Source organism: Monodelphis domestica, chromosome 5 (assembly GCF_027887165.1).
Source record: "Monodelphis domestica isolate mMonDom1 chromosome 5, mMonDom1.pri, whole genome shotgun sequence".
Classification (NCBI taxonomy): domain Eukaryota; kingdom Metazoa; phylum Chordata; class Mammalia; order Didelphimorphia; family Didelphidae; genus Monodelphis; species Monodelphis domestica.
The window spans coordinates 203,408,052-203,422,107 of record NC_077231.1 but is presented as its reverse complement, the minus strand read 5'-3'; the positions used below and the strand labels follow the sequence as shown (position 1 = coordinate 203,422,107).

The 14,056-nt window shown below is 35.7% G+C and overlaps 1 protein-coding gene across 4 annotated transcripts in view; it reads right to left on the bottom strand.

Moving 5' to 3' along the window:
* Positions 1–14,056, bottom strand: part of MKLN1 (muskelin 1) — a 242,854-nt gene that overhangs the window by 114,385 nt on the left and 114,413 nt on the right. For all 4 annotated transcript variants that reach the window (XM_001367124.4, XM_016426163.2, XM_016426164.2 and 1 more), the window contains one exon: positions 12,081–12,146. In XM_001367124.4, the coding sequence (XP_001367161.1) occupies positions 12,081–12,146 (66 nt within the window). The remainder of the gene's footprint in view (positions 1–12,080; positions 12,147–14,056) is intronic.

The window sequence follows — 14,056 nt, the reverse complement described above, 5'->3', positions numbered from 1 at the left end:
ACATCAAAAACCCCAATTTCTCTGAAACTCAGTTTTTCCATTTATAAAACGAGGACATAATGATAGATTGTTTTATGCCAATTTGGGAAACAAAACAGAAAATTTTATCTTTTAAACTAAAAGTACATTAAGTATAGCATTTCATATAGGGACTGAACTTGTGATTTCACTGAGTCTAACCCTATTTAGGAAATCCTATTAATGCAGGTCTGACATTTATAGTTTTTGAGAATTGCCTATATAATAGAGAGGTTAAATGACTTATGAGGGTCATACAAATAAGAAGCATAGACCTTCTGAACTTCCAAGATCAGCTCTCTAGTCACTACACCAAATTGCCTTCCAGTATTTAGTATAAAAATCTCAATTCTTTTCAGAAGACCTTAGAGTCAAATGAGCTTTTGGGGAAAAGGTATAGGTCATGAATTCTACCCATTTTTAAATCACTTCATTAGACCTCTCTCAGGTTATCTTGAAATAAAGGATATTAGGTTAGAAATGGAATCACATTATGGGGTGACATCTGTATTCCTGTTAATAGCAGTCTATCACATTTGTTCATTCCACAATATTGCAGTTACTATGTATAATAATTTCCTGATTCCACACATCTAAATGGAGATAATTGGAAAAATAATACATTAACTTTTAACAAATCACTTGATTAACATTTTATATTCTTGCATTGTGATTACTGATTCTTGACAATAAAGGTTTCACTCAAGATGAATGATTTTGCTACAAAGAGAGGGGAGAAAAATGGATGATGAGTGAGATACTGCAATGGGCAAGGTCTAGCCTCACTTGAGACTCCAGGGGTTCCTGACAGGTGGTTATCGTTCACCATTTTTCTCCCCTCTCTTTAACAAACTGAAGACAGTTGCATATTTCCTGGTTCCACACATTTCACTCTGCATCAGTTCACTTAAGGTTTTCCAGCTCTTTCTGAAATCATTCTGTTTTGTCATTCCTCACTGTGCAATGGTATTCCATCATCATCATATGCCATAATTTGTTCAGTCATTCCCAGTTGACAGATATCCCTTCAATTTCCCATTCTATACCACCACAAAAAAGAGCAGCTATAAATATTTTTGTATAAACAAATCCGTTCCTTTCCCCCCGCCCCCATCTCTTTGGGATACAGACCTAGTAGTGGTATTACTGGATCAAAAGGTATTCATTATGTTATAGACCTTTGGGCATAATTCTAAATTTCCTCCCAGAATGGCTGGATCATTTCATGACTACACCAGCAATGCATTAATGTCCCAGCCTTGCCACATCCCCTCCAACATTTATCATCTTCCTTTACTGTCATATTGGCCAATGTGATAGATATGAGGTGGTACCACAGAGATGTTTTAATTTGCATTTCTCTAATTAGGAGGGATTTGGAACATTTATTTATATGATTATTGATAGCTTTGATTTCTTCATCTGAAAACTGCCTATTCATATTCTTTGACCCACTTCGGAATTTTCAAATTCTTTTTATGTATTGTCTTCCTCCATTAGATTGTGAGCTCTTTGAAAGACCTTTTGCCCTCTTTGAATCTTCAGCACAGGGCTTGGCATATAGTAGGTATTTTTAAAAATGTTTAACTGACTACTGGACATTTCCAACTATATGTTCTATAGGCATCTAAAAACCAACCTTCAATTCACCCCTCTTCTGAATTTCCCTATTTCTGTGGAAGGTACCATCATCCTTCCAATTATGCAGTTCTGCAATCTCAGTCATTCCTGATTCTTCTGCCTCTATCTCATCTCTTCCTTCTATTTTCTTATTCAGTCACTCCTCTGAGACTGCCAACCTCTCACTATAATGCTGTGATTGCCAGACGTCTGATCAGGTCATTTCTCCATTGAAATGCTGTTCCCCTTAAGTATGTACCCCCTTTCTGCTTCTACATGTTAGAATGTTTACAGATTCCTTCAAACCTCAGCTCAAGTTCCAACCCCAAATAAAGTTCTATTCTGATTTCTCCAAATGCTAATGTCTCTTGAAATGATTTTGTATATCTTCTACATTTCTGCCCTGAACCCTACTCGTTTTATTTTTTTACTTTTAAACATTATTTTATTTGGTCATTTTCAAATAGTATTCATTGGAAACAAAAATCATTTAAAACTTTTCCTCCCCCCCACCCCCACCCCCGCCATTCCTCCCATAGCTGACACGCGATTCCACTGGAACCCTACTCTTATTAGAAAGCAAACAACTTGAAAAGAGAAATTGTTTCATTTTGGTCTCTGTTTCAGGTCAAGTCAAATCAATAAACATTCATTAAGTATCTGTTATGTGCCAGACTTCCAGGCACTGTACTAAGCTCTAGGAGAGAAAGAAAGGCAGAAACTGAACCTGCCCTCAAAGAGCTAATAGTTAAAGGTGTCAAAGAAGTTCATTCCCTCCCCCTTCTGGAGGGTTGACCTGTCCTTAAAGATTCCTCAAATGCAAAAGCAGCATCTGCTTTTTTTTTTTTTTAACCCTTACCTTCCCTCTTAGAAACAATACTGTGTATTGGTTCTAAGGCAGAAGATTGGTACGGCTAGGCAATGGGGCTCAAGTGACTAGCCCAGAGTCACTCAGCTAGGAAGTCTCTAAGGCCAATCCACTCTCAATCCACTGAGTCACTCAGCTGCCCCTCCCCCACTTTTTATTTTTATTTCAAGGTAATGGGGGTCAAGTGTCTTGCCCAGGGTCACACATCTAAGAAGTGTCTGAGGTCAAATTTGAACCTAGGACCTCCCATCTCTAGTCCTGGCTCTCAATCCACTGAGCTACCCAACTGCCCTCCTTTTTCAAAAAAAGAGAGGGGGTAGGGAATGATCGGGGATTTTGGAGGAACTCTGGGGCAGGTAGGTAAGGAGGGAGAGGAAGAAGTTAATGGAGAATAGGTCACATAATAACTGGGAAGATATATTAATGTAATTGTAACAAAGGGAAAGATGTGGAAATGACAAGGTACAAACAAGATAGGGGTACCAGGAAAGTTTCTAGAAGATGGGGATTTTAGCTGAGACTGAAAGTCAGGGAAGCAAGGAGGTAGAGATGAGGAAGTGAATTCCAGGGCTAGGAGAGGTGTGGTCAGTGAAAATGCTTCCTCAGTAGATGTAGTAGTGTCTTAAGAGTAATAGAAAAGAGGTCAGTGTCCCTGCATTAGAGTAAATGGATAGGAACAAGGTATATTAAAACTCGAAAGGTGTTAGAAAGGAGACAGTTTACATGGCACTTGAAAAAGTAAACAGTAGATTTTATATTTTATTCTCAAAGTAACAATATTACTGGAATTTACTGAATAAGTCTGTTTTTTTTTTAATCCTTACCTACCATCTTAGAATCAATACTGTGTATTGGTTCCCAGAAAGAAGAGTGGTAGAGGATAGGCAATGGTTATGCAGAAAGGATGAATAGGTTTTTAAACAATTAAGTCTGTTACTCAGAAATTCCATAATTCTGAGTAATTAGTTTTGAAAGGGGCAAATGTATGCTTCAAGTATTTCTTATACAAGACATTTTCCTTCCCCAACAGAAAAACCACCTTTCTTTTAAAAGGTTCAAAAAATTTTAAATCTTTTTAAAAAAAGGTTTAAAACCATACATAATGTTATTAATAAGACCGAGAAAGCCATTTTCCCTTAATTGCTAAAGAAGAGCTAACTTATTCAGTTTCCAAAGAGAATTTTTAAAAACATCTTCTTTTGTAATACTAGGGTTTTGTCAGAACACTAAGACTCTATAGTAATAGAATCAAAAAGTTTCTAATGGTACATCCTAAATTTCAATAGAAATCACACAAAGAACAACTGTGTATAAAGGACATTTAAACAGTCAGCAATATACTTCTGATATATAAAAAAAATTATTTTCCCCTACATCAACACTCAGAACACTGCTTCTTCCTAATTCCTACTCACCCTACACATTACCAGACACGAATAATCTAAGCATAAAGGAACATGGTGTGGAGGCTATAAACAAAGTTAGCAAACATAGAAAGATAAACAAAATAAAACATTCTGTCCCAATTACCCTATGGAGGTTTGAATTCCCCTTGGATAGTTACTCCAACCACACCTCAAAAGAAATCCTTAAAAACTTTTTAAAGGAAATTTATGCTACAATGAGTTTCTTTTTACAGCTCCTCTGTTCTTGGAATTTTATAAACCTGAAACTACTACTGTAGGTTGAAATAACTAATAACTTTAGTGTACAGTAATATAACAAGGAAAAATTATGAAAAAAGTTGGGGAACAATTGAGAAGCTACTGTTATTTACAATTTGAAGAATTTCACATAAATTGATATTGACTTACTTTAAAAGCTTCCAAAAGTATGAATTGGCACTTTGTATATGCATTTGACTTAATATGTACCACTGTGAAGAATGAATGCTACTAGGAAGTGTTATAGACTCCATCAAGCAAAAAACTATCACTCTTTACCAATAAAGCACAGTTATACATTCATTTCTACTTTTCTTGAAATTTAAAAAAAGATTTTACTAAAAAGATTTTCTTGTGACTTTTCTTCCATTCTAAAAGTTACACTAAATTCAAATTTCAACCAAAAAAGTAAAAAAAGTAACAAAGTTATCATTGTGAGAAAAAAATAAACAAGAAAAATGATTAGCCATTTAGAATTAACTTTTAGCTAATAATTGTTTACAATTTCATCTCAACAAAATCAGAAGTGTCTTTAATATTCACAATAACATAGGCAATTCTTGATTAGCAAGACGATTCATTTGCCTAATAAACTACACTTCTAGATTCCTTAATCCAATGATTTGATGGTATGGCTTTTGTCATTATCCAAAAGAGGAAGGCAATAGCAAATATGCATTCAGGATATAAAATACAATAGGGCATCCATATCCACTGATTCAGTTACCCAAGGTAAACCACAGGAAAAAAAAATTGAAAAAAAAAAAGTAGAAATTTAGAAAATTCAAGAAAACAAAAAAATTAAACAGAGGGGGAGATGAGGGAAAACTTGTTGTTTGTCTTTCAGGACCTTCAGGACCAATGGCATCATGGGATGATGTCTTGATGTGTACATGAACTGAATTTAAGTGATGGAGAGTTGAATCAAGTTGTCAGCCTCTTTATTTTAGTCATCAGTGTTCAGTGGAAAGACAAAAGTTGAAGTGACTGGCTACAGTCTGGAATGAAATCGATGACTATGATACACTTCTAAGGTCTGTCCAAACTCTAAGCACTCCAGTGCTTAAAATAAATTTCCAGAAGATACAGGAGCCCTATTGTAGATGTAAAAGAGGAATTTAAAACTATCTCCAGGACTGCAGGGACCTGGGTTCAAAACCCATCTTGAGAAACACTGTCTATATAACTTGGAACAAGTCACTGGACTCAGTTCCATCTCTGTAAAATGGCAGGCGTAAATGAGATGGCCTCTGAGCCACTTTTCAACTATAGATCTATAGCTCTATGAGCACATATAATGTTTTGTTTTACAAAATAAGACTAACAATGATAAATACTTAAAAAACAGTTACCAGGCTTGATTTATTAAACACTTTCCTGCCTAAGAAATCTGAAAACACATGTGACAAAATACTCCGCCAGAAGAGAAAATTTGTAACTTTAAATTTCCAACTTTCCCTAGATCAAGTGAACAAAATTCTTTAATTTTTAATCCTCCTAATTGAGAAAAAGTTAGTAAAATTTTCTAAGTTATGAGCTATTTATTAAACTATCCTAAAAATAACACCTTAGGTGAAATAATTTGAATATAGATATATATATTTTAAAAACTTCTTTAAAGCATTCCCTCTAATACTCCCTTAAGGGTACATGGCAAAGAATCGTGCATTACTATTATTGACAACAATAATTTACATTTATACAATGCTTTAAATTCTATAAATATTTTCCATACAACAATCCTAGAAAGTTTGCACTCTAAACAACATCTCCATGCTCCAGATGAGAAAGCTGAGATTCACAAATTTGTTCACAGTAAATCCCCTGGCAAATGAAGCTAATAAGTGTCAAAACTAGGTCTTGAACCCAGCTAGGTCTATTTCTGATTCTAATACTCATTCTACTGCACCAGGCTGCCTACTGTAATTAAAAATGAGACTGATGAGGACAAATAGTTGAATGTAAGGCTCTAGCACATTATGTATAAAAATTAATTTTAACAAGATAAATGCTCCTTTTTAACTTTTTCACACCACTAGTAGGAGGACTTTGAGAGAAAAAACATCAGAAATCCTTCTGCTTCTGATCTTAAGTCAAATTAAATGAAGGAAGCACCAGATGCTGTCCCCAAAATAAGCAAAAACTATAAAACATTTAATTCAAGACCAAAACCAAATCAAAGACAAAAATAACTACAGGAGTTTTTAAGCAAGTTATCCAATGTAAAAGTGAAAAGGAAGGCTAAAGATCATTATAAGATTTAAAGACCAAAAGAATAGGACAACATAAAGATAGACTCAATCTAGAGGGGAAAAAAATCAGCATTTTAAAAAACATCTATGAATATAATCTAAGGTCTATATTTAAGTATTCTTAGAACTCTATCGTATCCTTTCTCTCACTACCAAAAGGTGGACAGCAACTCAATGTGCACAGTTTCCTAGACAGACAAACAAACCATCAGCATGACTTTTCAGTGAAAGGCCAGACAAATACAGTTTTGGGCTGAAATGCCAAAAAGATGGAGACCAGGGCTACAGCCTTTGAATAAGTCATGCTAATTGAAAATATTAGATTGTAAGTGTCCAGATTGAGAATTAATTAAAAGGCATCATCATTTCTTCCTGAATCCTATCCCCAGAAGTACCTTAAAAATTGTAACACAAATTAAAGGATTCATATAGCATCTCTTCCTAAATAACTGTCTTTAAACACCTTAAAAGGGATAGAGGAATTTCGCTAGCATGTGAAACCAAAAATCCTTATGTAATCCCTCTAATATCCATATCAGGGGTTTCACTTGACAACTTTAAACCCTTCCAATAACAAAGTTATGTGGGTAGATATTGTTTCTTTATCTTAAAATAATGTTTAATGTTATCTCAATGAGTTATTGATCTGTATAGTTATATAGCTAATTCTGCTCCTTCCCCCACCTCATTATAAGTCTATTCAACAATATTATACTTTAACTGTTAAACCCTTTGAAAGGCTGTACACAAAACATGGCTTTGATCTTTTCTTGTATTCTAATTTATTTCTTTTTCCTTTCTCTCCCTGATACAAGAAACAGTCTCTTCCTATTCAATCCATACAAATCTGATTTTAAAAATTAGTTGTCCCAATAAAGGATCTGAAATGGAAGAAAATAAAAAATAAGGAGAAAGAAGAATATTTTAGGGTCATGTGGACTTAAGTGGAAAAAGAATTTACCATTTCAGCATATAGATTTAGTAGATGATCCCACAACTAGATCTTTAAATTCAACTTTCATAAAATAAAGTTTATTATCTTTTCCTCCGAATTGGTTCCTTCAGACTACATTATTTCCATTTAATGGCACTACCATTTATCTAGTTTTCCACATTCCAAATGTTGGTGCTATCTTTAACAATCCTTCTCTCTCCCATTTCATGTCCTTGTTACATATTCCTGATGGTTAATTGCAATTCCATTACATTTCACCTCAATCTTTACTTTTAATGCTCATCAACAGCCCTAGAACTGCATTCCATTATTCTGACACCCTTTCATCTATGTGAAGAATGTCCTCCCTCTTCCCTTTGCTTATTGTATCCCTAACATCCATTAAAGTTCAATTCAATGTCATTCTATATATGAAGACATTCCTAAATCTCTCTAAGCATCTCTGTGCCCACTCCTTGTAAATTATCTTCTTCAGATCTCATGTAACATTTGGCTTAGAATTTCTCTACTGTTTTTACTATGAAATATTTTTAATTATAGAACAATGATTCCCATACAGGAAGCAACAATTATTTCAAAGTAAATATACTTACTGTAAAGTGAATGTCTCTTCTTGACCCCTTACAATCAAACTTCTGACATCATTCCAATGAAACTCCTCTCCAAAGTTACCAATGATCATTTATTTGACAAATCCAATAACCTTTCTGCAGTCTTCTTGATCTCTCTGAACCCTGGGGCACTAGTGATCATTTTGTTCTTTTTCACACTCTTCTCTCTAGGTTTTCAGGGAGCCACTCTCTCCTGGTTCACTTCCTACTCTCCTAACTGATCCTTCTCAATCTCCTTTGTTGGACATCCAGGTCACAGGTTAGAGTTCCACAAGGTTTCATCTTGGGTCCACTTCTCTTCTCCCCTCCCTCTATACTATATATCATTGTGATCTCATCAGCACTCATCATTTTAATTATCATCTCTATGTAATGATTATCTATCTTGCTCCAATGTCTCTGCTAACCTTGTCTCAGATTTCTGTCTTTCAGACAATCTCAAACTCAAAATGTTCAAAATCTGAACATTATTTTTCTCCCCAAAACCTATCTCTCCTTCCTAATCTTCCTATTATCGTCAAGGGCAATACCATATCCCCAGTCACAAAGGCTACCCCACTGGGTGTCAACTTAGACTATCTGTCACTCCCCTATATGCATCTGTTGATATGGATTTTATTTAGAATAAGTTTTAAGATCAAGATAAAGGGTTTTATTCACTTTTACCATTTCCCCTTTAAGACAGAAGACTATAGAACTTGGGGGAGGTCACTTTAAAGGAGGAGAGTTGGAAGTTTGAGATTTCCAGCTCTGGGTCGTGGACTTGGTTTGGAAACGGTTGGTGGCGAGATTACTCTGTGACAGCTGAAGAAGATTGGAATTACTTGATATACTTTTGTTGAGAGCTGAGAAAAAGCTGGGATAAATACAAAACTAAGAAGAGTGGGTTATTGATAAGAAGTTTTTCCTCTCTCTCAGCCCCAGGTGGAGCCAGAGAGCTTGTCTGTGAAACCGACACAGAAAGTGGAATTCTTAAAGCTGAGAGCTTTAATGGAGCTGATTTAAACTGTGAAGACACACACACACACACACACACACACACACACACACACACACACACACACACACACACACAGATAAGAAGATTTATAAATTAGAATAGTTATTAAGATAGAAGATAATCTTTAGTTAGAGAGAATAGTGAGTGCAGGATCAGTGAACAAGAAGTCTCATGAGGGACAGTTCGTTGGGTTGGTTATTTAGTCAAATATTAGTGCTAGGGTATTAATAGATCTCCTATTTAGTTTCTCTCCTACTTTTACTCTCCCTACTTTAAAAGAAAATAAATAGTGTTGTATTAGTTTCCCGCCAGCAAGTTCATTCACTGCCTGAACCAGCTTGGCCTTAAAGCTTTATCATTATCAATGCAGTTGATCAATATCTATAAAAGTTTTAACATTCATCATTACACAACCTAAGGCCAAGGTCTGTCAACTTCAGCTTTGCAACATCTCTCAAATACATCCTCTTCTTTCTTCTGATACTGTCACTAATTTCTACTTCTATCCTAATATAGGACCTCAACATCTCATTGTTAGACTACTATAATAGCCTGCTGGTGGGTTTTCCAGCCTCTACTCTTGCCTCATTCCAATCCATTTACCCTCCATCCAGCCACCAAAGTGATTTCCCTGAAGCATAGGTCTGACCATGTAACCTTCGTACTCCATAAATTCCAGTGGCTCCCTATTATTTCCAAGATCAAGTACAAAATTCTCTCCCTAACATTCAAAGCCCTTTATAACCTAACACCCAACCCCCTTCCAGTCTCCTTATATCTTCCCCTTTGACATACTTTTTGATCTAAGGATACAGGTCTCCTTGCTCTCCCATGAACAATCCATCTCTCAGTTCCAAGCATTTTCTCATGCCTGGAATGCTTTCCCTCTTTATCACCATCCCCTTGTTTCCTTCAAGCCAATCAATCAACATTTATTGTGTCTACTATTTGATAGGCACTATGCTAAGTTCTAGGATATAAAAAGAAGCAAAAGACAGTCTCTACCTCAAGGAGCTCACAATCTAGTGGGAAAAATAGAAAATAATAAAAAGAGGGAGGTACCAGAATTAGAAGGTTGAGAACAATTTCTAGTAAAAGATGGGATTTTAGTGTGTCCACATAGCTAGTAGCAGAAGTTTTTCTGAATCTGCACCACCTACCTGCCTACAGTGACATATTTTATCTTGTGCTGGACTATATGAAATCCAACAAGTGAGACAATTGAGTAACAATGGCCAAGTGATGCTCACAATAATAGTGAAACTGTCCAAAGTATGGTAAGGTGGTGTTCCTGGAATTTTTCTCTTTATCTTTACTGCTGCTGGGAAACGCTGTGTTATACAGATGTACATATAGAACCTCAGTCATGTTTATGGATCCCAGAGGTCAAACATAATATAAAAATGGCACAAATTAATGAGTCCAAAAAAAATCTAACTAGAAATAAATGAAGTTTCCAAAACTCAAACAATTCACAAATGATAATATGGTACAGGAGATACAAGGCTAGACCTGGAACCTGGAAGACCTGTGTTCAAATGTAGCATTAGATAGTGATTAGCTGTGTGGTCCCGGGTCAGTTACAAAACTGCTGTCCGCTTCAGTTTGCTTCTTTATAAAATGGTGTGAGAATAAATAGCACCAATCCACAAAGTTCTTGTGAGGATAAAATGAGTTCATATTTGTAAAGCACTTTGCAAATGTTAAAGAACTATATAAATGCTAACTATTCATTTCCTAAGTTGGCAGAAAAAGTTATGAGATTTAAACTCAGTAAATACATGTAAATGTATGTATGTATGTGTGTGTATCACACACACACATACAATAAAGAGACACATAAGAATAAAATACCATTATCCCAAGTGTTTGGGGTTATTTCCTTTTCTATATGGTAAACTATTTTAATTTTGAATTATTAAAATACTATGAACCTCAATATACTTTCACTAAGATAGATTGAAGAAATATAAGTATTCTTCCTTGATGCAGGGCTCATCATTACCAAAATGTTAACTGATAGCTCCTAAAACCAAAGTTCTCCTTCCCCAAGCATCTGCCTGAGCCTGGGACAGAAACTGCTTCAACAATACCTGGCAGAACACCAAAATCTTGCCCCTCAGCCTACTGTACTGTATTGCTGGGCACAAGCCTGGGAACCAAAAGCCCCCCACCCCCAAAGCCAACCCCATCTGGGATATCCAATGAACTTTAGCCAAGTAACCACACTTTGACCAAGAGGCAACACAGATTACCTCATCCCAGACAACCACGCTATAAAAGATTGCCCCCTTCTCCACTCTGGTGGAGATCCCTAGATATCCATTGGTTTCAGGTGCCCCCCCACCCCCCGCTATCCTCTCCAACCCACTGCCACTTCTGTTGCCATTGGCTTCCTATTCCCCTTTACCCACTTCTTTCCACTAAATAAACTTCGTTGTTATCACTTCTCTCTCAGGTGTCCTTAGTCTCAGATTGGACTTCCTGTCAGACGGGTTTGACCATTAATAAAATGAAGTCTGCTTGCAAATAAAACTTGGGCCACCATATCTGCATCAGCTGCTCATATATTTATTAATGTCCCTTAATCCAATGCCCTGATTCTAATAATCCCATCTCACTGGATTAAAAGCCACATGATCACATTGAAAACACAGATTACTCCTTTCCACCAAGTTTTCATGAAAACTCATCCAAAAAAAAAAGAGAGAGAGAAAAAGAAACAAGTTTTTAAATTATATGTGATGTAATTTTGCATGTAAATTTATGTAAATTTCTTTGTAAATATAAATTTCTCTTAGGCCATGTGCCAATGCTTATTTTTACAGCTTTTTCAGTCAATCTAAAAATTTCTTTAGTTCCCAATTAGGCAATGCCCACCATACTTATGCATCTCGGTGAAAAGTACAGTCATATTTGAATGAAATTAATATATTGTTTGTTATACTAAAACTCCCAGGTATAATGCTTCTTTCCCTCTCTGAATAAGAGAAGGCATCATTTGACAAAAAGATATTTTTGAAAAAAAGAAATTAATATATTAAAATTAACTCATTTTTAATAAAATGTTTCTATATAGAAATAATGCTTACCTGTCTGAACATCAATAACCATTTGATGTCCACCTCTCATTCCAGGTCTGCTATCTTCTCCATCACCTAGGGTGATAAGGAGAATCAGTGATATTAAAATCTTTCACAATATTTTATTTTATGTTTTAAAATTAATCTAGAATATTTTTTCATGGTTACATGATTGATGTTTTTTTCCTCCCCTTCCTGAGCTGATGAGCAATTCCACTGGATTATACATGTATTATTGTACAAAATCTATTTCCATATTATTATTATTTGGAATTGAATGATCACTTATACTCAAAATCCCCAATCATATCCCCATAGAACCATGTGATTAATCATATCTTTTTCTTCTGCGTTTGTGGATAGTGTTCTTTCTCATAAATTCCTCTGGATTGTCCTGGATCATTGCATTGCTGCTGGAAGAGAAGTCCATTACATTTGATTGTACTATAGTGTATCAGTCTCTGTGTACAATGTTCTCCTGGTTCTGCTCCTTCCACTCTGCATCAATTTCTGAAGGTCTTTCCAGTTCACATGGAATTCCTCCAGTTCAACATTCCTTTCAGCACAATAGCATTCCATCACCAACAGATACCACAGCTTATTCAGTCATTCCCCAATTGATGAATACCCCCCTCATTTTCTAATTTTTTGCCACTACAAAGAGCATGGCTATATTTTTGTGCAAGTTGTTTTCCCCAAAGAGATAATAAGGATAATACATATATAACACAGTAGAATGGCTTGTCAGCTCTGAGAAGGGGGAGAGAAGAGGGGAAAGAGAGAACATGAATCATGGAACCATGGAAAAATATTTTTAAAACTAAAATTATATTTCATTATTTTCACCAGACGTCATTTTCTATTTATTTAAGATGAATTTTATAATACTTGATAAATGTATTCAATCTTCCAAAACTTGAGTCAAATTCTTCAAACAACATAAAAGGAAAAAACATAATAACATGATCGTTATGAACCACCTGTAATTGGGATTTATGAATTTTTTTCAGGGGAATAGGGATAATGAGCAGGTTTTTAACTTTGCAAAACATAGTATGGTAACTACTAGAATCTATATCTTTTTTTTTTTCCACTTTAAACATTATTGTATTTGGTCATTTCCAAACATTATTCATTGAAAACAAAGAGCATTTTCTTTTCCTCCCCCCCCCCCACCCCCTTCCCACCACCTCTTCCATAGCCGGCGCATGATTCCACTGGGTATCACTTGTGTTCTTGGTTCGAACCCATTTCCATGTTGTTGGTATTTGCATTAGAGTGTTCAGTTGGAGTCTCTCCTCAGTCGTATCCCCTTCCCCCCTGTAGTCAAGCAGTTGCTTTTCCTCAGTGTTTTTACTCCTATAGTTTATCCTCTGCTTGTGGATATAGAATCTATATCTTATAAAAATAAGTGCTTTAAATTTTTTTCAATCACAATACTTAAACTGGTGGCTAAAAAAATTTTCACAGTCCACTCCATTCTACCACTAATTTAAGAATTATGGTTGATTTGATTATTCTAATAAAGTCACAGACAAATGTCTCCATTATGATGTGAAGATTCCCTTGGGTTCTCAAACAAAGGCTAAATGAACTAAAAGGATTCTATGGCAGGTTCTACATAAAACTAAGATATATAGATTCAATGACTAAATATGTTGGTTAAAGGTACTTTTTTCTTCTGCCACTGGAACTAATGAAGACAGTCCACTAAATGGTTGAGGAATTATAATCTAAGATGGCTGTGTAAAGTAAAGATTTAGGAGACCTTGATCCTACACACACCCCATCTTATGGCCTGATGCCCTGGCATCCCAGCATTGCAAGCATAATGTTGCAGGTGTTTGAAAGCCATTGGCCTATGAACCTATAGTGGGAGGAGCTACAGTTTTGGAATGGGGGGGGGGGGGAGAAGCTGAGGTCTCTTTTTTCTGGAGGTGGCTCTTGAATTAATTCAACCCCTGGGGCTGGCACTGTCTTCTTAT